This window comes from Mauremys mutica, chromosome 10, assembly GCF_020497125.1.
Source record: "Mauremys mutica isolate MM-2020 ecotype Southern chromosome 10, ASM2049712v1, whole genome shotgun sequence".
Classification (NCBI taxonomy): Eukaryota; Metazoa; Chordata; order Testudines; family Geoemydidae; genus Mauremys; species Mauremys mutica.
Window position 1 is genome coordinate 86,534,404 of NC_059081.1, and position 24,861 is coordinate 86,559,264.

A 24,861-nucleotide genomic window follows, 5' to 3' on the forward strand; every position below is an offset into this window, starting at 1 on the left:
AGGCACGTGGCCCCACGGCACTGGTGGGTAGGCGCTGAAATGCACATGGGCAGGGACCAAGGGGAGTTCCTGTTACCTCTTCCCCACATGCGCTGTGTTCTCTTTGGGGTACTGGTACGAAGATGGGCCATATCGCCCCTGCCGTGGTAAAACCCGCCCAGAGCCCAGCGCTGCTCGGAGCCAGCAGCAATGCTGGAATACTGAGAGTGGGCTCTGAGCGAGCGATGGAGGTGTGTTGCTTGGCACAGCTCCAGCATTGGGCACTGCAATGCTGCTGCGCCAGTCGCTCAGAGCCTGAGAGTTCCTGTTCCTCCCCGATACCAGCCAGTGGGAGATGAGCCACCCCAGTGCAGATCTCTGGTGCCCCAGAGTCCCTGTCTGGCCAAAGTGCTGTGTTTGAGTCTTACCAGGGGGTGACCTTGCCTGGCACAGGTTCCAGGAGCTCTCTTCTAATTTGTTTTTCCCGAAGAACTAAACTGATCACAGAGCTGAGCAGTGATGTCTGTTTATTTTGTGTGTCTGCCTCCTTGTCTAGGCTGGTGCTCAGAACGACCCGGCATTCGCTTCCTGTCTGAGGCAGGCCCATGAGTTCCTCAAAATCACCCAGGTGAGTCCTGAGTTGGGGTCACAGATGTGGGAAGCCAGCATTGACTTTGGTAAGACTGCAGTGTCCTGCGTAGCTTCTTGGCATCCAGCCATGTGGCTCATCCCCTTCATGCGCTGTAGTCATAGGCACAGGAGCTAGGGGGATGGGGGTGCTGCAGCACCCCCAGGTTTCACTGTGAAACGTTTGCTGGTGCTGCTAGAAGGAATTCTTGAGAATTCTGGAGATGTGCTGCACCAGTGTGGTGTGAGCAGGAATTGCGCTTTTTCACACTGTGTTTGAACACACAGGGTTTACAGTGTTGTTAGCTGGCTTTCAGCACCCAGCGCCTCTGCCCTCTGGCCGTGGTAGGAGATACACACAGGGCCGCCCAGAGGATTCAGGGGGCCTGGAGTCTTCGGCAGGTCCCGGGGAGGAAGGACCCCCCTGCTGCAGGTTTTCGGGGCACTTTGGCGGCGAGTCCCAGAGGGGAAGGACCCCCCCCCGGCGCCAAACTGCTGCCGAAGACCTGGAGCGGAAGAAGCTCCAGGGGCCTGGGCCCCGTGAAAGTTTTCCGGGGCCCCTGGAGCGAGTGAAGGACCCTTGCTTCAGGGCCCCCGAAAAACACTCGTTGGGGCCCCTGTGGGGCCCGGGACCTGGGGCAAATTGTCCCACTTGTCCCCTCCCTCTGGGCGTCCCCGGATACAGAGGAAAGGGGTTTGGTACCAGGACATGGTAGGGAGAGAGGCCCAGAGTCTCAAAGGTATTGAGGTGTCTAACTCCATCTGGGGCTGGGGGTCAGAACCCAGGGGCATTTTAAAGCAGCGTGGCAGGGAGGTGAATGCTGTGGGTCCCATGGGCTAGCTCAGCTCAGGGGCTTTCATTGTCTGTCAAACGCACTAGTTTGCAGAGTCCTTTTTGTGCACCCTGTCAAATGTCTCTGGATCTGTAGGTTCTTCTTCGAGATGTGTTGCTCCTATGCATTCCAGTCAGGTGTGCACGCCGTGCGTGCACGGCTCTTCGGAACATTTTTACCCTAGCAACTCCGGCGGGCCGGCTGGCGCCCCCTGGAGTGGCGCCACTATGGCGCCTGTTATATACCCCAGCCGGCCCGTCCGCTCCTCAGTTCCTTCTTACCGCCCGTGACGGCCAGTTGGAACTGTGGAGTGCTCTCTGTCCTCCACTACTCTAGCTCTCGCTACTTTCTCGTGTATATAGTTCATTTAGTGATTAGTGTAGATAGTTTCTGTTAGTTAGATAGTTAGTTCTTAGGATAAGGTTAAAGGGGGGGGTTCCCCTCCCTTTCCTCCCCCGGTGCGGGCTCATGCCCAAGGCACCGGGCTTTAAGCCCTGTGCATCTTGCCAGCGGCCTATGCCAGTAGGGGATCCGCACGACTCCTGCCTCCGGTGCCTCGGCGAGACTCACAGGGCAGGTAAGTGCTCTATCTGTTCCTCTTTCAAACCCCGGATGCGTAAGGAGCGGGACATACGTTTAAAGCAGCTCCTCATGGAGGCTTCGCTCCAGCCCCCGGCACCGTCCGCGCCGGCGCCGAAGGCTTCATCGGTCCGGAGTGCTCCGCCGGCCCCGGGCCGTTCCGGCACTGAGACTACGCGCCCTCAGCCACCGGCACCGAAGGCCCGGCACCGCTCCCTCTCGCCATCAAGGAAGCGCAAGCCGGCGAAAGCTGGTGCCAAGCCCCACGCTGAGAGCCCAGCAGCCAAGAAAGTTGCGCCACCTGCGGTCCCCGCTGTGGCTGTGCACAGGACATGCACCGGGCCGTTGACTCCGGCGCCGCAAGGGCCGTCGAATCCGGCACTGCCATGCTCCCCGGCACTGGCCGCGGTTGAGCTACGGCTGCCATCGACGCCGGAGACTTTCTCCACGGCGCGCGAGCTCATAGAGCTCACAGAGGCACCGAGCCTCCGGCCCCCGGCACCGCCGGTGCGGGCTGTCGTTTCGGCGGGAAAGCCGGCAATGATGGTTCGGCCCCCCTCTCCAGACAGACGGCACGGACGACGCTCCCGGTCCCGGTCACCTTCCCGGTCCCGCCGCAGGTCACCGTCCCGTCGTTCGCGATCTCGGCACCGCTCGCCATCGTGGTACCGGTCGCTGTTTCGACGCCGGTTGCAGTCCCGGTACCGTTCGACATCGCGGTACCGGTCGCACTCCCGGCGTCGCTCCAGGTCCCGATCGCCGTCGCGTCGGCACCGACGGAGGTCTGCTTCCCGGCACCGTTCCCGGCACCGCGATTCGCGCAGCCGCTCCTGGCGCCGCAGGTCTGGATCCCGGTCGAGCTCCCGGCACCGGTCGAGCTCCCGGCACCGCAGCGGACATTGGTCTCGGTCACCATCCCGGTACCGTGTGGACCGGCACCGATCCTCGGCACCGTCCGGGGACAGACTACCTCAGTCGGCGGCGCAATTCGTCAGCGCCTCGGCGCCTCCATGGCCATCCCGTCCCGCGTCGGTTGCTTCTGGGGCAGACAGTAACGGGCACCTGCCACCTACCCCACAAGGCCAACCTCAGGGGGCACAGCAGTGGGGCTTCTGGGTTCCCTGGGCCCAGTACGATACTCAGGGGGTGCCATTCCCCCCAAGAGCCCCTGCCTCCGAGCGCAGGGTACCAGCGGCGACCGTCAGCCGGCCGGCCCCTTCGTCACCAGGCGCGGTTTCCATACCGCCTGAACCCCAGAGGCACACGCAGCCCGACCCAGACGACGAGCGGACAGCAGATCCATCGTCGGAGGCTGTTGTCCAGGGCTTATCCTCCTCGTCCTCACCTGACGAGGCAGTGGCCGGAGCATCGGCCAAGGATCCTCCGCCGATAGACTTAAAGGCGCACCAAGACCTGCTTCGCCGCGTGGCGACGGCTATGGCTCTCCCAGTGGCAGAGGTCCAGGAGGACGAGGACCCCATAACCAATGTCGTTGGAGCAGAGGCGCCAGTGCGCGTGGCATTACCGTTCGTGCGCACGATACAAAAGAATGCCACCACACTCTGGCAGACGCCTGCGTCCATCCCTCCTACGGCCCGTGGGGTTGAGCGCAAGTACTCTGTCCCCCCCACGGGCTACGAGTATCTATATACTCACCCGACCCCGGACTCGTTGGTCGTTCAGTCGGTCAACGACAAGGAGAGGCATGGTCAACCTGCCCCTGCGCCAAAGTCGAAGGACGCGCCACAAATGGACCTGTTAGGCCGCAAGGTCTACTCGGCGGGCGGCTTGCAACTTCGCATCGCCAACCAGATGGTCCTCCTCACCAGGTACGTCTACGACATCATGGCGTCCCTGGCGAAATTTACAGAGCTCCTACCAACAGCCTCCCGCCAGGAATTCTCCGCGTTGTTGGAGGAGGGGACGAAATCGTCCAGGTCCTCCATCCAGGCCGCCCTTGACTCTGCGGACTCGGGAGCTAGGACCTTGGCCTCAGGGGTGACGATGCGGCGCATCTCCTGGCTGCAGTCCTCCACCCTGCCACCGGAGGTGCAGTATATGTTACAGGACCTGCCCTTTGACACACAGGGTCTTTTCTCTGAGAAGACTGATTCCCGGATCCAGACCCTGAAGGACGGTCGCATCGCCATCCGCACCCTCGGGATGCACACACCGGCTCCTCAACGCAGGTCCTTCCGGCAACAACCCTCCCGGTCTTTCCCTCAACAACGGTACCGCCCGTACAACAGCAGGCGACCAGGCCCGAATCGCCGTCGACCATCCGGCAACAGGCGCAATCAGGCCCAGGCCCCTTCCAAGGCCCCCCAAGGGTCCAAGCAGGCCTTTTGATGGGACGCCCGAGGACGGCCGATCACTCTCCCTACCGGATCCTACCCTTTTGTTTTACAACCGCCTTTCCCATTTCTTTTCGGCGTGGTCCCGAATAACAACGGACAACTGGGTGCTTCAAACAATCCAGTCGGGGTACCGCCTTCAGTTTGTTTCGCCCCCCCCTTCCCACCCACCCTCCCTGTCCCTCTTCAGGGACCCCTCTCACGAGCAACTCCTCTTACAAGAGGTCCAGACTCTGTTGAGCGTGGGTGCCATAGAGGCAGTGCCTCAAGACAGGCGGGGCAGGGGATTCTATTCCCGATATTTTCTCATCCCCCAAAGCGAAAGGAGGGCTACGTCTATCCTGGACCTCCGCGAGCTGAACAAATATCTGCTCAAGCCCAAGTTTCGCATGGTCACCCTGGGGACCATCATTCCCTCTCTGGATCCGGGAGACTGGTTTGCCGCCCTCAACATGAAGGATGCCTACTTCCATGTCGCGATCTACCCTCCCCATCGACGATACCTGCGTTTCGTGGTGAACAACGCACACTACCAGTTCGCAGTGTTGCCATTCGGCCTATCCACCGCACCGAGAGTGTTTACCAAGTGCATGGCAGTGGTTGCCGCAGCTCTCCGCCGTCGTCAGATACACGTCTACCCATATCTCGACGACTGGCTGGTTTGCGGAACGTCTCGGCGCCTGGTAATGGGTCAGATGACAGAAATCCTGTCCCTCTTTCAGCGCCTCGGTCTTCTCATCAATGCCGAGAAGTCCACCTTGATTCCGTCACAGCGGGTGGAGTTCATTGGAGCAGTCCTCGACTCCTCGTTGGCTCGCGCCTGCCTGCTGCAATCTCGGCACCAGACGATGGTCTCTATCATCCGGGACCTCGTCACCTTCCCGACCACGACGGTGCGATCCTGCCTCCACCTCCTGGGCCACATGGCATCGTGTACGTATGTCACCGCGTACGCGCGGCTCCACCTCCGCCCGTTCCAGTCTTGGCTCACGTCGGTGTACCGGCCGCATCGAGACCCCATCGACATGGTGGTCATGATCTCCAAGCCGACCCTCGAGTCCCTCCGCTGGTGGCTCGACCCGGAGGTCGTGTGTGCGGGAGTCCCGTTCCACCCTCCTCGCCCATCCGCCACTCTGACCACAGATGCCTCAGCGCTCGGTTGGGGAGCTCACCTGGGCGACCTTCACACCCAAGGCCTTTGGTCGCCCCAAGAGCTCGCTCTGCACATCAATATCCGCGAGCTGCGAGCAATCCGTTTGGCGTGTCACACCTTCCGCACCCGCCTGCAAGGCCGCTGTGTGACAGTGTTCACGGACAACACCACAGCAATGTTCTACGTGAACAAGCAGGGCGGAGCCCGCTCCTCCCTCCTCTGCAAGGAAGCGATGCTCCTGTGGGACTTCTGCGTAACCCACTCGATTCACCTGGAAGCGTCCTTTCTTCCGGGAGTGCAGAACACGCTGGCCGACCATCTCAGCAGGTCATTCCTCTCCCACGAGTGGTCTCTCCGTCCCGACGTCGTACACACAATCTTCCGGAGGTGGGGGTTTCCCCGGATAGACCTATTCGCCTCCAAGGCGAACAGGAAGTGCCACCTATTTTGCTGGTTCCGGGGTCACTCGCCGGGCTCCCTGTCGGACGCCTTCCTGTATTCCTGGAAGGATCACCTCCTCTACGCCTTCCCTCCGTTCCCACTCGTGCACCGGGTGCTACAGAAGCTTCGGAGGGACAGAGCCAGCGTCATACTCGTGGCTCCGGCCTGGCCGAGGCAACATTGGTACACCCTGCTGCTCGAGCTCTCGGTTTGGGATCCTATCCCCCTTCCGTTATGGCCGGACCTCATCACCCAGGACTTCGGCAGACTCCGCCATCCGAACCTGCAGTCCCTCCATCTTACAGCTTGGTACCTGCGTGGTTGACCCACACAGAGAGGGACTGTTCGGCGGCAGTTCAGCACGTCCTGCTAGAGAGCAGAAAGCCTTCCACTCGCTCCACCTATCTGGCGAAATGGAAGCGGTTTGCGCTCTGGTGTGACCACCGAGGCTTCAATCCCTTCGTAGTCCCTGTCCCTACCATCCTGGACTACCTCTGGTACCTTAAGGAGCAAGGTCTTGCGGTCTCCTCCTTGAGAGTTCACCTGGCAGCAGTGTCCGCCTTTCGTCCATCTGTGGAAGGTCGGTCCATCTTCTCCAACCAGATGGTTTCCCGCTTCCTTAAAGGCCTGGACCACTTGTACCCGCCGGTGCGGCGTCCTGCCCCCACCTGGGATTTGAACCTCGTGCTGGCCAAGCTGATGGGTCCCCCCTTCGAGCCCTTGGCCACGTGCTCCCCGCTCTACCTCTCCTGGAAGACAGCCTTCCTCGTCGCAATTACATCAGCGGGACGAGTCTCTGAGCTCCGTGCTCTAACGGTTGGTCCACCATACACCGTCTTCCATCGAGACAAGGTGCAGCTTCGACCACATCCGGCCTTCCTCCCCAAGGTGGTGTCGGCCTTCCACCTCAACCAGGAGATCTTCCTCCCGGTCTTCTTCCCGAAGCCGCATGCCTCGCCTCGGGAGCAACAGCTTCACACCCTCGACGTCCGCAGGGCACTCGCCTTTTACATCGAGCGGACAAAGCCCTTCCGGTGTTCAACACAGCTGTTCGTAGCGGTTGCTGACCGCATGAGAGGCAAGCCGATCTCCTCCCAACGGATTTCCTCCTGGGTCACAACATGTATCCGGACCTGCTACGAGCTGGCTCGCGTGCCACCATGCCGCCTCACAGCTCACTCCACGAGAGCACAAGCCTCGTCGACCGCCTTCCTGGCCCATGTCCCCATCCAGGACATCTGTAGAGCGGCCACCTGGTCTTCTGTCCACACCTTCGCCTCCCACTACGCGTTGGTGCAGCAGTCTCGAGACGACGCAGCCTTCGGCTCCGCGGTATTACACTCCGCCACGTCTCACTCCGACCCCACCGCCTAGGTAAGGCTTGGGAATCACCTGACTGGAATGCATAGGAGCAATCACTCGAAGAAGAAAAGACGGTTACTCACCGTAGTAACTGTTGTTCTTCGAGATGTGTTGCTCCTATCCATTCCAGACCCGCCCTCCTTCCCCACTGTCGGAGTAGCCGGCAAGAAGGAACTGAGGAGCGGACGGGCCGGCTGGGGTATATAACAGGCGCCATAGCGGCGCCACTCCAGGGGGCACTCAGCCGGCCCGCCGGAGTTGCTAGGGTAAAAATGTTCCGAAGAGCCGTGCACGCGCGGCGCGCACACCTGACTGGAATGGATAGGAGCAACACATCTCGAAGAACAACAGTTACTACGGTGAGTAACCGTCTTTTTCCTCCTTCTTACATTCCATGGGGCTTTTCTGTAGGGGCAGAGCCAGCTGGGTTCTCTCTAGTTCCCGTTTCCAGTGCCGTGCCGCTGTCCCCCTGCAGCTCCGGTGAGGGTTCTCGCAGTGAGCTGTTCCCCACCCAGCTCTCCAGCCAGAGCTGCATGTGCTGCAGGGCGCGGCGCACTTGGCCTTGTGAAGTGGGATGTGCCTCACCTCATTTACAGTGGAATCTTTGTGGTAGAAGATGACAGAACAAGGAATAATGGTCTCAAGTTGCAGAGGGGGAGGTTTAGGTTGGACATTAGGAAAAACTTTTTCACTAGTAGGGTGGTGAAGCATTGGAATGGGTTACCTAGGGAGGTGGTGGAATCTCCTTCCTTAGAGGTTTTTAAGGTCAGGCTTGACAAAGCCCTGTCTGGGATGATTTAGTTGGGTTTGGTCCTGCTTTGAGCAGGGGGTTGGACTAGATACCTCCTGAGGTCCCTTCTCTCAGGGAGGGAGACCCGCCTGCCCTGGGACACAGCTGGCACATGGGCCTGGCTGACCCTGAGATTCCCGTGATGTCCCTGCACTGGTGCCGTTTCCCGGTGCTGCTCCACAGGCGCTAGAGGCAATGGGAGCACACGTGTGAACCTCCACTGGTGTTCTCACCACCTCATCGTCCAGGCCTGTTCTGAGCAGGGCTGCCTGGCCCGGGGGGTCGCACCCCAGCAGCCCTCTGCTCTCAGGCTGCCCTGTCGCTGGTGCTGGGGCCAGCGTGGCAGGGTAGTTTCATGGGAAGCTTGGTGCAGACGGTCCCAGCCACGGGTCCCTCTCAGGGCTCGGGCGGGAGGGGGGAGGTGAAGCCCTGAAAAGAAGTGGGTGCACAGGGCCCTCTGCAGCCGGGCTGGGGGGAGAGCTCCAGGTGCCCTGTGCACTGACACAGCCACGCCAGGGCAGCACTGGGGCGTACTGCAAAAGGTCAGCTGTGGAAGTCCCTTCTGCTCATCCCCGCCCAGTGGTGGAGTCCAGGGCCAGCCTTGGCCCCAGCCTGATCCAGGGAGATGTGGCACAGACAAGCACCAGTCCCAGCCTGGCCTCTGGCGACCAGACTGTGGCAGTGGAGACAGGAGTGCTCTGCGGGTATGGCTGGCCTTGATCCCGTGGCCATCACCATAGCCAGGGGCGGCTCCAGGCACCAGCGCAGCAAGCGTGTGCCTGGGGCGACAAGCTGCGGGGGGCAGCCTGCCGGTCGCTGTGAGGGCACCAGTCAGGCTGCCTTCGGCGGCATGCCTACGGGAGGTCCGCCGGTCCCACAGCTTTGGCGGCAATTCGGCGGCGGGTATGCTGAAGACACGCAGAACCGGCGGACCTCCTGCAGGCATGCCACCGAAAGCCGCCTGATGGCCATGCTTGGGGCAACAAAATACATAGAGCCGTCCCTGACCATAACTGTGGGACCCCTGCCCTTTGCAGTGCTCCGCTCTTGCAGTGGGGCCTATGGAGCCTGCAGCCAGGCTGCTCCTGCTGTTCCTCCTCACTGGTGCCCCTCGTATCTCCTGCAGATTCCGGAGAACCCGCCCGACTACCAGAAATACTATCGCCACATGAGCAAGGTACAGCGGGCCACGTGCCTGGATTTCCCTGGGATGATTCTCCCCTGTTGTTCCATGTTTGTTCCTCACGTGTCTGTCTGCCCCTAGCTCTGGGCTGCTCGCAGGGCAGGGAACGAACCTTTTAGACTCAAAGTGGAGCTATCCCGTGATAGCGTCAGAGGGAGGCTCTGGCAGCAGAGCGACTCTCTGGTGTCCGGAGGAGTCTGCGGCCGTGACTGAGATCCCAGGTGCCGAGGGCTGACAGTTAGACAGCCTCAGCCTGCTTGGAAGAAGGGCACGAGCTGGCGTTTACCTGGCGGTGTGCAGGGCATGTGAAGCAGAACAGCAGGTGGCTTGGTGTCTGCATATGGAGGTGGGGCTTGGCCAATACACATCACATCAGCGGAGGAGGGGCTCTGTAAGCTGAGGCCAATGGCCGTGGGTCCGGGGCTGGCCGTCAGGCCAGTTGCCATGGAAGGAGATGTGGCACAATCCCACTAAGGCCTGTTTGTGGTGGGGCCGGGCAGTGTTGTTTTCTCCAGTACAGTATTTTCTGGTGCGGGAGGCAGCTTCACCTGGGTAATTATGAGGGTCCCGTGTAACAGGCAAAGCGCAGCCAGACACAGCGTGAGCTCCTGCCCCCAGGCTCCACCATGGCACTGCCATCCTGGGCTGCAGCCCCCACTGTGCCAGCTCTGGGACTCACCTGCCCCAGGGCCTCCCGTTGCGCCCAGCTGCTCAGTGAATGTGTCTGGACACCTGCCCACGGCATGGGCTGGATTTCACCCACCACTGGCACTTTGCTTGGGGCCCAGACTTAGGTTTGAAAGCTATGGCAGTAGCTCCTGGTGCCACCTTGCTGTTAAGGAGGGACTCCCCTGCCTCCCCAGCTGCCTGCTGGACTCGAAGTGGGGGATGGTTGCCAGCCTTCTCTCCCCATTTCGTGTGCACAGGCGGAGCGGTAATGCGGGGTTGGGTGAGGGGGCTCCCCCGTCCCTTGGGCAGGGCAGAGCTTGGCGGGGGAGTTTCCCTCACTCCTGGGGCTGAGTGCTGGTGCCTGACTCCCCAGGGCGGATTCCCCTTCAGCACCCGTGACTGCGGCTGGATCGTGTCTGACTGCACTGCGGAGGGGCTGAAATCGGTGATGCTGCTGCAGGAGAAGTGTCCCTTCATAGCAGAGCATGTCCCCACGGGGCGCCTCTTTGACGCTGTGAATGTGGTAAGAGGTGGCGGAGACCCGGTTGGGGGGAGAACCCCAGAGTCAGCGCCACGTATCTCGGAACAGCTTAAAACAAAATGGCTTCTGGGTGGGGGATGTTCTGCCTCTGTGGGCCTCCGGCGTCCAGTGACTGGGCTTACGGCCTGCTGGGCGTGAGCCTGGGATCACGTCTGGATGTGAGCTGGGCCGGGCTGGCATGAACCCCAGGAGGAGCCCAGGCAGGGCTGTTAGTGCAGCGCCTCTCGCTGCCAACGGGTGTCGCTCATGAGTCCCGAGAGGGGAGCAGCGCGTGCAGGCTGACCGGACGTGACCAGATTGCCCTGTGTGCGGGAGAGAGCTCAGAGCTGTTCTCAGTCCCTGGGACGGCGCGTGGAGGGACAGTGCAGAGCCTTTCCCCGGTGGGCAGTCTGCTCACAGCACAGACACCCCGTGCAGGGAGCTCGTTCGCCCAGGTCTTGGGGAGCGGAAGCGAGTGTCCCGAGCTGGCTCCAGGGCCTTGGAGACCAGGCAGCTGTTCTGGGGGGAGGATAAAAGTGCCTCTGGCTCTGGCCAGCTCCTAGCAATAGGGAAGGGGGGAAAAAGAGGGAAGAAATGAGGCCTCCTTTAGCACAAAATTGAGATGTTGAGAATAAAATCAGGGAGCCAAAGGACATGAGAGAGAAAAAATTCTTGAATTGCCTATGCAGCAATGCTCAGCGCCTGGGTAACAAACAGGAGGAATTGGAATTGCTCTGCAACTTTCTCGCTCAGGGGTGTGAAAAAACAGCCCTGAGCGCAGCAAGTTACAGGGCTGTAAAGCGCCAGTGTAAACAGTGCCCCAGCGCTGGGAGCGCGGCTCCCAGTGCTGTAAGCTAATCCCCACGCGGAGGTGGAGTACCTGCAGCACTGGGAGAGCTCTCTCCCAGCGCTGGTGCTGCGACCACACTTGCAACTTCAAAGCGCTGCCGCGGGAGCGCTCCCGCGGCAGCGCTTTGAAGTTGCAAGTGTAGCCATACCCAAAGCTGGCATTACTGAAACCTGCTGGGACAAGTCCCACGATTGGAATGGTAAAGTCAATGGCCCTGACTTATTTAGCAAAGACCCAGTGGGCAAAAGGGGAGGGGAAGTGGCATCTACATCAAAAATGGCATCACCTGTTCTGAGTCACTGATAACTCGGAAGACAATGATCTCAGATGCTTAATAGATCAATGTTCTAATAGACCGAGCACAAGTCGGTGTTTCCTACAGACTCCAAATCACAGGAGGGGCCAGGATGTCCAGCCCCTTACGCACCTATCTACAGTGTGTAGGGAAAAAAGCTGTGTGATGATGGGGGAGTTCGGTCAGAGTGACACACGCTGGAGGGCTCATGCAGCCAATACCAAAACCTCCTTGGGATTTCGAAATCTCATCGATGACAGGTTCCTAACTTAAAAAGTGCTGCCACCGAGACAAGAGAATTCTGTATTGGACCTCGTCTTGACAGATAAAGAGGAACTGATCACACAACTAAAAATTAGTGGAAGCTTAGGACAAGTAATTATAACTCGATCACATGTGTATTGTGCAAACAGAATAAAGTCCAGACCAGAGGCATATATACTTGGTACTTTAAAAGGACCAGTCTCACAAAGCTAAACAACTATGACCCAAATCAGCTGGGAGGAAGAATTTAATCAGAGAAAATGTAGATGATAACTGGTAATTGTTTAAGAACAAGTGGATGCCCCAAAAGCTACAATCCCACAATCAAGGAAGAAGGCGGGAGTGGATAACGAAAGACCTGGATTAGAGGGGAGGTGAAGGCACCTATAAAAATAAGAAAACAATATCTAACAAATGGCAGAAAAGGGAAGTTGAAGTCGGAAGCTAAGAATTGTAGAAAATGGATGCAGGAAACAAAGGGGCAGAAGAAGAACTCTTTGGCCTGCAGAGTTAAGGATAATACAGAGTTTTTTAAGATATTAAGAACAAAAGAATCCTGACAATGGTGTTGGTCCATTACTAGATGAAAATGATAAAATGATCAGTAATAATGCAAAACAAAGCAGAAGTGTTCAATAAATATTTTTTATCTGTATTTGGGGGAAAAGCCGGCTGGTGTAGTCGTATCATATGCTGCTGATCTTTACATTCCACTAGTATCTCTGGAGGGTGTTAAACAGCAGCAACTAAAGTTAGACATTTAAAAATCAGCAGGTCCAGATAACTTGAATCCAAGAGTTTTAAAAGAGCTGTCTGAGAAGCTCACTGGACTGTAAATGTTGATTTTTTTCAAAAAGCCTTGGAACATTGAAGACGTTCCAGATGACTGAAAGAAAACTAATGTTGTGCCAGTATTTGAAAAGGGTAAATAAAATGTTCAAGGCCGGACAGTCTGACATCAATCCCTAGCAAGGTAATGGAGCGGCCAAGGAACTTCATTAATAAAAAAATAAAGGAGGATAATATAATTAATGCCAGTCACCATTGAGAATAAAATTAGAATAATCAAAAAATTATTTATGGAAAATAATAAATTTTTGTCCAGTTTGGTTGATAAAGGTAATAGTGTTGATGTAAGACTTAGACTTTTGTAAGATGTTTAACATGGTACCACACAAAATTTGGTAAAAAATCTAGAGTGATACAAAATTAACCTGGCAAACATTCAATGGATTAAAAGCTGGCTAACTGATGGGTTTCCAAATGTAATGTCAACAGGGGATCGGCACCAAGCGGTGAGTTTCTAGAGGTGTGTCACAGGGATGAGTTTCCTGACCCTTGCTGTTTAATACTTTTAATAGGGCCGTCAGTTAACTGTGATTAATCCACACGATTAACTAAAAAAAATTAATTGTGATTTTAAAAAATTAATTGCCGTTTTAATCTTATACAAGTACTGTAGTGCAGTCTCTTTATCATGAAAGTGCAACTTACAGATTTAGATTTTTATTGTTACATAACTGCTCTCAAAACCAAAACAACGTAAAACTTTAGAGCCTACTAGTCCACACAGTCCTACTTCTTGTTCAGCCAAGAGAAACAAGTTTGTTTACATTTATGGGCGATAATGCTGCCTGCTTCTTATTTTACAATGTCACCTGAACGTGAGAACAGGCATTGGCATGGCACTTTTGCAGCCGGCATTGCAAGGTAATTACATGCCAGATACGCTTCATGCTTCGACCACCATTCCAGAGGACATTCTTCCATGCTGATGATGCTCATTAAAAAAAATGTGTTAATTAAATTTGTGACTGAACACTTTGGGGGAGAATTCTATGTCTCCTGCTCTATGTTTTACCTGCATTCTGCCCTATATTTCATGTTATGGCAGTCTTGGATGACGACCCAGCACATGTTCATTTTAAGAACACTTTCACTGCAGATTTCACAAAACGCAAAGAAGGTACCAGGGTGAGATTTCTAAAGATAGCTGCAGTGCTTGACCAAAGATTAAGAATCCGAAGTGCCTTCCAAAATCTTAGAGGGACGAGGTGTGGCGCATGCTTTCAGAAGTCTTAAAAGAGCAACACTCTTATGTGGAAACTACAGAACCCAACCCACCAAAAAAGAAATCAACCTTCTGCTGGTGGCGTCTGACTCAGATTATGAAAATGAACATGCGTCGGTCCGCTCTGCTTTGGATTGTTATTGAACAGAACCCATCATCAGCATGGAAGCATGTCCTCTCGAATGGTTGTTGAAGCATGAAGGGACATATGAATCTTTAGTGCATCTGGCATGTAAATACCTTGCAACGCCGGCTACAACAGTGCCATGCAAACACTTGTTCTCACTTTCAGGTGACATGGTAAACAAGAAGCAGGCAGCATTATCTCCTGCAAATTGTAACCAAACTTGTTTGTCTGAGCGATTGGCTGAACAAGGAATAGGACTGAATGGACTTGTAGGCTCTAAAGTTTTACATTTTTATTTTTGAAAGCAGTTTTTTTTGTACATAATTCTACATTTGTAAGTTCAACATTCATGAGAAAGAGATTGCACTATTAGATGAATTGAAAAATACTATTTCTTTTGTTTTTTACAGTGCAAATATTTGTAATAAAAATAAATTTAAAGTGAGCACTATACACTTTGTATTCTGTGTAATTGAAATCAATATATTTGAAAATGTAGAAGACATAAAAATATTTAAATAAATGGTATTCTACTGTTTAACTGTGCGATTAATCACACAGTAGAACATGATAAACTTTTTTAATCGCACGATTCATCGTGATTAAGTGTTTTAATCACCTGACAGCCTTAATTTTTATTAGTGACCTGGCAGAGGACATGAAATCATCACTAATAAAATTTGCAGATGACACATAGATTAGGAGAGTGGTGAATAATGACGAGGACAGGTCACTGATTCAGAGTAATATGGATCACTTGGTAAGCTGGGTGCAAGCAAACAATATGCATATTCATATGGGTAAATGTATACATCTAGGACCAAAGATGACAGGCCACACTTACAGGATGGGGGACGCTATCCTGGGAAGCAGGGACTCTGAAAAAGATTTGGGGGTCCTGCTGAAGAATCAGTTGAACAGGAGTTCCCAGTGTCAAAAGGGCTAATGGGATCCTGGGATCCATAAGCAGGTGAATCTCAAGTAGGAGCAGAGAGGTTATTTTACCTCTGCATTTGGCACTGGTGTGAGGGCTGCTGAATCCCGTGCCCAGTTCTGGTGCCCACACGTGAGGAAGGATGTTGACAAACTGGAGAGGGGTCAGAGAAGAGCCATGAGAAGGATTAAAGGATTAGAAGACCTGCCCTATAGCGATAGACTCAAGAAGGTCAATCCGTTTAGCTTAAAAACATGAAGGTTAAGGGGTGACTTGATTCCAGTCTATAAGTACAGTTGAACCCTGTTATGTCGCTGGCCTAGGGGTTTGCCAAAAAGCGTCGAGATAACCGATGATCGAGATAAACCCCTATCCACCCCCCCACCCCTGAACTCCCCTGCCCTCTCTCCAACACCCCCTCCCTGCCCCCTTACCGCGGTGCCTGCACGTGGCTGGATCCGGCGAAGCGGGACGGGGAAGCGGGGCCGGGCGGCCGTGGACGGGGACCCGGAGCCGGGCAGCCAAAGAAGCGGGACCCGGTAAGCGGGCCGGGCGGCAGGCGAAGCGGGACCGGGTAAGCGGGGCCGGGTGGCAGGCGAAGCGGGGACCGGGTAAGCGGGGCCGGGCGGGCGGGCGGCAGGCGAAGCGGGGACCGGGTATGCGGGGCCGGGCGGGGACCAGGGAAGCGGGGCCGGGCGGGGACCGGGGAAGCGGGGCCGGGGGGGCGGGCGGCGAACCGGGGACCGGCGAAGCGGGGCCGGGCGGGCGGGCGGGCGGCATAGCGGGGACCGGGGAAGCGGGGCCGGGCGGGCGGGTACACGGGGAACCGCGGGGCTGGGGACGCGGGGCTGGGGAGCCGGGGAGCGGGCGGCCGGGGACGGGGGGACCCGGGCGGCCCGGGACGCGGGGAGCCGGGCGGCTGGGGAACCGCGCGGCTGGGGAGCCGGGAAGCGGGCGGCTGGGGACACGGTGGGTCGGGGACGCGGGGAGCCGGGCGGCTGGGGAACCGCGCGTCCGGGGAGCGGGCGGCTGGGGACACGGTGGGTCGGGGACGCGGGGAGCCGGGCGGCTGGGGAACCGCGCGGCTGGGGAGCTGGGGAGCGGGCGGCTGGGGACACGGTGGGTCGGGGACGCGGGGAGCCGGGCGGCTGGGGAGCCGGGGAGCGGGCGGCTGGGGACACGGTGGGTCGGGGACGCGGGGAGCCGGGGCCGGGGGGCCGGCGGCTGGGGACACGGGGAGCTGGGCGGCTGGGGCTGAGGAGCCGGGGGGTCGGGGACGCGGGGAGCCGGGCGGCCGGGGACGCGGGGCCAGGGCAGGAGTCGCGTGGCCGGGGAGGGATGCGGCAGGAGCCGGGCAGGGCCGCCGCCGGAGTTAGTAGTTTGCCGGTAAGTGGCAAATTCGGCGCTCTTCTGTGCTCGAGATATTAGGGTTCGGCGAGATTAAAGAATCGACATAACCGATGAGAAACCGATAAGACAAAGAGGGAGTTTGGCGGTTCCACTTCTAAAACGTCGACTTAATAGGATTGGCAAGTTAACCGAGGTCGAGATAAATGGGTTCGACTGTACCTACATGGGGAACAAATATTTAATAATAGACTGTTCGGTCTAGCACAGAAAGGGCTAACACGATCCAATGGCTGGAAGCTGAAGCCAGACAAATTGAGACTGGAAAGAGAGAGGGTATTTAACATTTGGAACAACTCCTCAAGGGTTGTGGTGGATTCGCCATCACTACCCATTTTTAAATCAAGATTGACTGTTTTTTAGAAGATCTGCTGTTGTTGGAAAAGAGTTACTTTGGGGCAGGTCTCTGGCCTGTGCTCTGCAGGTCAGGCCAGCCCTTCCGGCCTTGGGATCTAGGTTCTGGCAAGGGATTGTGAGGTGGGTAGGGAGTGGTGGTGGTGGTGGTGATTTGTAGCAAGGGGTGAACGAGGCTGATTTGGATTGTCAATCTCTTCCCTTCCATGTCCGGGCAGTTGCTGAGCATGAGGAATCCTGATGGAGGCTTTGCGACGTACGAAACCAAGCGGGGGAGCCGGCTGCTGGAGCTCCTGAACCCCTCGGAGGTGTTTGGTAAGGGCAGGCGCGCTGGGCCTCTCTCCAGCTATTGTCACTCGCACCGCGAGGGGAGGCAGGGCCAGGTCTGCTGGGCGTGGTGCCCATGGCAGGCCCGGGGGGGTCTTGGTGCAGTCACACGGCCAGTGCCCCTCCCCAGAGACAGCAGCTCTGCACAGCTCCTGGGATGGGCATGCACCAGGGAAGTAGGGCCCTGGCAATGGCCTCGAGCTGCCTGCTGGCCATGAGTCCCTGTGTGACGGGGATGCTCACTGCTCCTTCTCCTGTCTGGCAGGTGACATCATGATAGACTACTGCTCCGTGGAGTGCACGTCGGCCGTCGTGCAGGCACTGAAGCACTTCCATGAGGCCTTCCCCGAGCACCGGGCCCGGGAGGTCAGGTAAGGGAGGGGGAGCGCCGAACCGTCAGTCCAGAGCTTGCACCCTGGGGAGGTCAGTAAGTGGGGCCTGCTGGGATGAACCTGGTGCGGGCCCCGCCTGTACGCTCTGACCTGCAGGGCAGACCCTGCCGCCCACACAGCTCCAGGAATGAATCGGGTAACCGAACACGGCAGCTCCTGTGCCAGCGGGTGCCGCTGGTTGGGTGCACGCCCCTGGGGCAGCGCTGCCCTGGTGCAGTGAGGGGCACCCTCCTTTCCTAGCTACCCTTTCAGAAGAGCCCAACTGAGTACATCCGCTTCCTGCGTGAGGCCAAAGGGCCATCCGGCCTCAAGCAGGGCACTGGGGGCAGAGACCAGGCTGTGTTTCACCCGCAGTCCAGCCGGGAGGCCACCGGCAAACGTCCTGTCTCCATCTGAGCCCCAGGGGCCATGGTCGGGCAGCTGCCAGGGGCTGTGGAAGCTCAGTCCATCTTGCAGCTTACGGCCCTCGAGTGACTCTTTTAATAGGGGCTGGGCCCCCACTTCTCCGAGGGGATTTGAGCTCCCAAGGAGCCCCTGGGTCGGGCTGGCAGGAGGATGGACGCTGCACACTAAGGAACCCCCTCTCCTCCTGTCTAGAGAGACGCTGCGCAAGGGCCTGGAGTACTGCCGCAGGGTGCAGAGAGCTGACGGCTCATGGGAAGGGTGAGTGGCCGCGTGCACCGCTGGTGCAGCAAACTCCACGCTGCTCGGGGCAGGAGGCGGTGGGGTGAGGAGAGAGGTGCTGGTACCTGTACTGTTGGGCAACCCTCTCTCCCCTTTACCTCCAGGTGTGCCAGTGTCTGGGGAGGGGGCATGGGGGGCTGGCTCAGGGAGCCCACAGCAGTCCGGCCTGTTTCAGTCGTGTCTAGGGCCCCCTGCAGACCAGAGCCTGTGGTGCCGGGCGCTGACAGTGAGTGACTAACCCCCTTAGCTTGCAGACTAGAGACAAGCCAGACACGCAGCGACGGGGGATGGGATGCGACTCCTGGCTCGTGTGTGTGCGACAGCTCCAGTAAAGGCTCAGCGTAGCCTGTGGCGATGGGACCCTTCCCCTGGTCTGCGGCGGGGAGGGTCTGTACTTGGAGGCGGGGACTTCCCATGCCCGTCTGTGGCACGGGGGGCCGGTGGTGTTAGACCCGCAGAGCGTTCTGCACTGCCTGACGCTGGCTCTCTCCTCTCGCCAGGAACTTTGGCGTGTGCTTTACCTACGGCACCTGGTTCGGACTGGAGGCCTTCGCCTGTCTGGAGCAGACCTACCAGAACGGGTGAGTGTGGGAATCCGGCGTGCGGCTCCCTGTCTGCCCACGGCCTGCAGGGCATGGCCTGGAGTGGCTGGCGCCATCCCTGGAGCACGGGAGGTGCCGCATCAGTCTGCTGGGGGAGGAGCTTGTTCAAACCCAGAGCAGCCTTCCGCACTGGGCATTAGGTCGGGCTCCTATGTCCTGTGCTGTACCCTCCGGTCCCCCACTCACTGAGAGTCACAGCCCCTTGGGGCCCTGTCCCCAGCCGTGGTCCCCTGGCTCCAGCTGGCTGGCTGCACGCAGCTGGGGGCTCTGGTGTGCAGAGCCAGGTTGTGCACTCACCAGAGGAAGCTGGCCTGGTCCTAGGCTGCTGCTCCCACCCCCGGGGCCAGGTCTCATCTCGGAGCCCCCTGGTCCTGCTAGAGCCTCCCTGCCCCAGCTTCACACTGTCTGCTGCCCCTACCTGCTCCACCAGCCCCTTCCCCCAAAGCCCCGTGAGGCTGCCCTGGCTTAGTCCCTTTGCCCCCAGTGACTCCCACTGCTCTGCCTCGTCCCTTCAGAGCCGCATGCAGGGAGGTGGCCCAGGCCTGCCGGTTCCTGGTCTCCAAGCAGATGGAGGATGGTGGCTGGGGAGAGGACTTTGAGTCCTGTGAGCAGCGCAGATACGTGCAGAGCTCCACCTCCCAGATCCACAACACCTGCTGGGCCCTGCTGGGGCTCATGGCCGTCAGGTAGGAGCACCGATGCCGCTTCTCACCACAGAACATCGTCCTCTTCACCTGCATTCACAGAGCACAGCCCTGCCAAGGACCTCGGCACCGGGGCGCTGGTGTGGAAGCCTTCGTTCACACCATGCCTTCCCCCTGCTGTGCTCTGCGGTGTCCTCGCCTGGGCTACCCCAGAGCTCACGCCCCAGCGATTGGGAGGCACCTGTGCCGAGAGGGGTTAGCCAGTGACCGCTCCACTCCATGGGCTGGTGCTTGGTGCCCGTCGTCACGCTACCGGCTCCCCAGAGCGAGCGTCCGGGCTCTGTAAGGCAGCAGCACGGCCCAGAGCTGCCCCCCAGCCTTGGCACTGCCGTGCTCAGCGCTGCAGGAGGTGGCTGCTGTCGCAGGCCTGGCTTTAACGCCTGGTGCCTCCTCACCTGCTTGGCTGTCTGGGGCCTTCGGTGCCGCCCTGCCGGCCTGGGAACGACACAGAGGTGGGGGGTGGCCATAGTGCGAGTGCTGGTGGCTGGTGGGGGGAGGGGAAGAGCTTTCCTGTCCCCGCTGCGGTGCCGGGGAGGGAGAGAGGAGAGCTCCGGCTGCGGCTGCACTGGCGGGGATGGGGGGCTAGCATGTTATTCGGAGTCACACCACTGACGTCTGCCCCTTCTCGTTGCAGATACCCGGACGTTGGGGTGCTGGAAAAGGGGATCAAGGTTTTGATTGACAAGCAGCTGCCCAATGGTGACTGGCCTCAGGTATGCAGCTCCTCACTGCTCTCTCTAACGTGTCCAGCCCCTGTCACTGCAGGCATTTCAGCCAGCCACTCGCCCTCTCGTCCCCCCAGCTGCGGGAGAAGCAGGCCGATGGCTCAAAGGGTTTTGCTGGGGGTTGTCCATGAGAGGGAATCGCTGGCTGAGGGTGGCTCCGTGGAAGAGCTGAGCTTTGCATTTTGTTCCGGCCCGTGGTCTCTTTTGTCATGTGGCAGTGAGTTCCACAGTCTGGGTCCAGCTCCAGGGACAGCTCTGCCTCCTGTATTGAAAAGCCTCCCTGTCTGGGTGAGCTGGTGGAATGCAGTTGTCATGAGAAGTCGTGGTGTCAGAAGAAGGGACGATCTCCCTGGTGGAGAAGGTTTGACCAGCAGATGGAGCCCTTGCCCTAGATGCTGTGAGAGGGGAGCCGGAGCAGGGAGCGTGTACTGGGCTGACCTGTGCGGCATGTTGAACCAGCCGGAGCTGTTCAGGGCCTGTGGGTCCGTGCCTAGCTGCAGTAATGAGCCGTAGATCTCACAGAGAGGTGGGGTGGGCAGGATACACTCTGGGAGGGGCCTGCTTCTGATCAGTGCAGGCTTCAGGCCGAGGCCACGAGGTGAGGGGGCTTTTGCTGTCATGGTTACTTGGGGATCCAGGCGCCATGCAGGGCCCATAGCAGCCCCAGGCTGCAGAGCAGTGAAATGCTCTGGGAGCAGGTGCCCTCGGCAGTGGGAGCGTCCCAGATGCGGCAGGGTCTCTGGCTGACCTCCCTCCTCTCCCCACCACACTGCCCTTGGGCTTGGCTTTGCCAGCTGCCTGTCATCTCCCTGCTGTTCACGCTGGCAAACCAAAGAGCACCCCAAGCCAATCCTGTGTGCCCTGCTTTCCCCTGCCAGCACTCGCCCTCTGCGTCATGTGGAGCTGGGGCCATTGCGGGGTTTGCTGCTTTTTGCACATGGAAGTAGCCTATCAAATCCCTGGACACGGATCCATTTTGCGTCCCAGCAGCTCCCCATCCCGTGGGGCACCCTGGGTGCAAGGACTGTGGGCAGGATGAGGCTTCTTCTATATATCTCAGGGGTATTTCCCCCCTGGCTCGGGCTGCGTGGCTTTGTGTGACCCCACCTGACCCTTCCCAGGGCCCTGTGCCCTTGGCTAATGGAGCCCTGGATCCAGCTGGAACCAGGAACAGGACAGGGCTCATCTGCTGACTGCTGCTGTTCAGCGGCTGGAGGTGTTCGGGGAGATGCAGGCACTGCGTGTTAAGGGGGTGGGATTGGATGGGCAGGTGGCCAGTGTCTGGACCCTCGGGGCCACCGGAGTGGGATGGGGAGCCTGGCCCCACATGTGTGCGGTGTCATGCCTCAGGGGGAGTGAGCAGGGAGTGTATCCATGTGCCGGGGTGTGTGGGAAACACGAGTGTATCAGTCATAACGTGTGCGTGGCACAGTACCCGCAACAGACCTGAGAGTGCAAAGGGCTTGTGGGACCACCTGCCAGAGCACCCCTTGCTCACGAGCACCCTGCCAATCCTGCCTCTTTCTGTCTCTCTCCCCTCACAGGAGAACATCTCCGGAGTGTTCAGCAGGTCCTGTGCAATAAACTACACCTCCTACCGCAACGTCTTCCCCATCTGGGCCCTGGGGCGCTTTGCACGCCTGCACCCCGGCAGCGCCCTTGCTGGCAAGCTGCAGCCCAGGTCCTTGCGCAGCGAAGAGGAGATCTTGGCTGGAGGGAAGCGGGATGGGGTTCTGTCAGGGTCCCCCTCTGCCTGAGCCTGGGCCCTGCCCACGCCCCATGGCAGGCCTGCAGCCTCAGTGACACCCGAGCTGGATTTGCTTGGTTACAAGGCTCTTTACGGGAGGCCAGCAGGCCCTGGCGCTGTGTCGTGGTCCATGAGGACTCTGCACATTGATTCTAGCTCCAGGCCTACGTGTGGGCTTGGAGGGGGCAGCGAGTGTGTGGGCACTGGCTGGCTTACAGTCAAACGTGCTGTATGTCTGGGGCTTGGCTTGAATGGACCCCTCTTCCTGGATCCATTGTGTAAAAGGCTGTGTCTGCAGGTGAACGCTGCCGCACAGGACAGGCTGCTGGGGGGTGGGGCCTAACCGTATGACCTTGAGCAGGTGTCTGCACTTCAAGCTGGAGGAGACACTCCAACGCTCGCTGAAATCGAGTTACAGCACTAACCCAGGGGTTCCTAAACTTGCTTCCCTGAGGCCCACTTGGGCGGCTGCCATGGGCGCTGCCGCCCACTAGTGACACTTCTGGAGGAGACTGATTATATGGATGTAGTAATTAAAATTAAACTGTAACCCTAGAAATGATGTCCTTGGTTCCTGTTCACTGAAAGAAATGCTTCAAGAGCTTTGAACCCAAAGCATTTTAGTAAAGCTACATTTTTAAAAAATGTGGCAAGCAAAATGTGTTCACTCAAGGAAAACACAAGTCGGTATACAACTAACACTAAGCAACACAACAATGGTGTCACGGAGTGACTCTCAGCCAGCCAGTAAAACAGAAGGTTTATTGGACAACAGGAACACAGGCTACAGCAGAGCTTGTGGGCACAGCCAGGACCCCTCAGTCGAGTCCTTCTGGGGTTCAGGAAGCTTAGTCCACAGCTTGGGATTCCCTGAATTCCAACCACCCAGCCCCAAACCGAAACTAAACTAACACACCCCTCCAGCCGGCCCCTTCCTTTGTCCAGCTTCCTGGGCAAAGGTGCTGACACACCTCCCCCCTCCCTGGCTCAGGTTCCAGGCTGAGCACCTGTCCCTCACCTAAAGTCCTCCCCGGTTCTTCCATCCCCCACACAGACAGTCCCTACTCCATCACATCTCTCCCCCCCTTCGAGACTGAACTGAGCGGGGTCACTCTGCCCAGTGACCTGGGGAAGTTCAGGGCCCCCTCTCCGGGACAACGCGTCCGCTGTCAGGTTGGCACTTCCCTTCACATGGACCACGTCCATGTCATAGTCCTGCAGGAGCAGGCTCCACCTCAGGAGCTTGGCGTTGGCTCCTTTCATCTGGTGCAGCCAGGTCAGGGGAGAGTGGTCGGTGTACACGGTGAAGTGTCGCCCAAACAGATATGGCTCCAGTTTCTTAAGGGCCCACACCATGGCCAGGCATTCCTTCTCGATGGCTGCGTAGTTTTGCTCCTGGGGTAGCAACTTCTTGCTCAGGTACACAATGAGGTGTCTCCTCCCCTTTTCATCCTCCTGCATTAACACCGCCCCAGTCCCGTGTCTGAGGCATTGGTGAACACCATAAAGGGCTTGTCAAAATCTGGGTTTGCCAGAACTGGGCCACTAACCAGAGCCTCCTTCAGCACCCGGAGAGCCTGCTGGCACTGCTCAGTCCAAACCACCTTGTCTGGCTTCCCCTTCTTGGGCACGAACCTTCCATAGTACCCCGCCATCCCAATAAAGGCCTGGACCTGCTTTTTGGTTTGGGGAGCGGGCCAGTCTCTGATCACCTCCACTTTGGCTGGTTCTGGCTTTAGGCAGCCGCTCCCCACCCGATGGCCCATTTTGACAGAACAATGAGTTTCAGCAGATCATGGCCTTTCATATGATATCTTACATGGCATGCTTTGTACGAAATATCACAACCATATATGAATGATGAATTTGGGGGTTACAGGGTCAGGGTGCTATTCTGAGGCACAAGTGTGTCAGAGACTCCGTCCGCCATCAGACTTGGGGCTGGAGTGCATCGTCCAGAGCCCCTAATTCTGTGGGAAGGTGCCGCATTCGGGGCTAGCTGTGCAGCTCCGCAGTGCAGGGTTAAACCTGAGTCAGTGAAAGGAGTCAGTGGGGTTTGCACGGTCCCGACTGGATATTCGTGCACAACACACCGATTGACACACCTGCCAGGTGCTGCTCAAGACAGGCGAGGCTGCAGCAGCCGGAGCCGTCAGCGCTGACGCACAGCAGCAGATCAGCAGGAGGGCAGGGTGCCCAGCTAGCCCCTTCTCTGGCCCGGGACAGCAGCTTGGCACTTTCACCATGAGGTGCAAAATTCCACTCTCGTCCCTGCTCGAGGCTTTGCCAGCTGCCGCCTCTCCCTCCCCCTGGCAGTCTGTGATGGGTTCCCCCCAGGGTGCCGCCTGGAACTGGGGTACCACTGAACCCCTCTGACCCACCAGCCTGGGGTGCCTCTCACACTGTGCTGCTGTGACAAGTTGCTAAGCTCTCCAAGCTTGTTCTTTCAATCAGCACTCACAGGTAGGGACACAGCCAGCTGCCGCTGCACACAGATGCTGAGATCAGCTCTGCATGGGAAGGCTAAGGCACATCCCAGCTCTCAAGGCATGCACCCCCCTTTGGAGTGTAAACCCGGTGTTAGACCGTCCTGCGCCACACAGGGAACTGGACAGAGTCACTCACGAAATTCTCCCTCTCCCTCAGTGTGGAGAGAGAGATGCGACAGCCTTCCGCCCCAAGTTATAACGCTGGGGGGATGGAAATTGGGGTCTCTCTTGAGATAAAGTGACAGCCCCTTTCTCTGCCCCCGCCGGGATATTGCGTGGCTAGAAAGGCTGCCGTTCCCCACCCCACAGCCCATGACACTACCACGTGGCACACAATGTATGGAGCTGTTTGGTGTTATTTTTACCTGTTTGGCAGGGCAGTTCCGGGCAGACGATCTG

General features: G+C 58.1%; 1 protein-coding gene across 1 annotated transcript in view; it reads left to right on the forward strand.

The window, feature by feature from the left end:
* LOC123378627 (lanosterol synthase-like) overlaps positions 1-22,528 on the forward strand; it is a 49,083-nt gene extending 26,555 nt beyond the window's left edge. The window contains exons 12-21 of the mRNA XM_045032670.1: positions 536-607; positions 9,245-9,295; positions 10,344-10,493; positions 17,011-17,107; positions 17,385-17,490; positions 18,109-18,174; positions 18,696-18,776; positions 19,313-19,483; positions 20,136-20,214; positions 21,771-22,528. Of these exons, the coding sequence (XP_044888605.1) occupies positions 536-607; positions 9,245-9,295; positions 10,344-10,493; positions 17,011-17,107; positions 17,385-17,490; positions 18,109-18,174; positions 18,696-18,776; positions 19,313-19,483; positions 20,136-20,214; positions 21,771-21,983 (1,086 nt within the window). The 3' untranslated portion in view covers positions 21,984-22,528. The remainder of the gene's footprint in view (positions 1-535; positions 608-9,244; positions 9,296-10,343; positions 10,494-17,010; positions 17,108-17,384; positions 17,491-18,108; positions 18,175-18,695; positions 18,777-19,312; positions 19,484-20,135; positions 20,215-21,770) is intronic.
* The last annotated feature ends 2,333 nt before the right edge of the window (positions 22,529-24,861 follow it).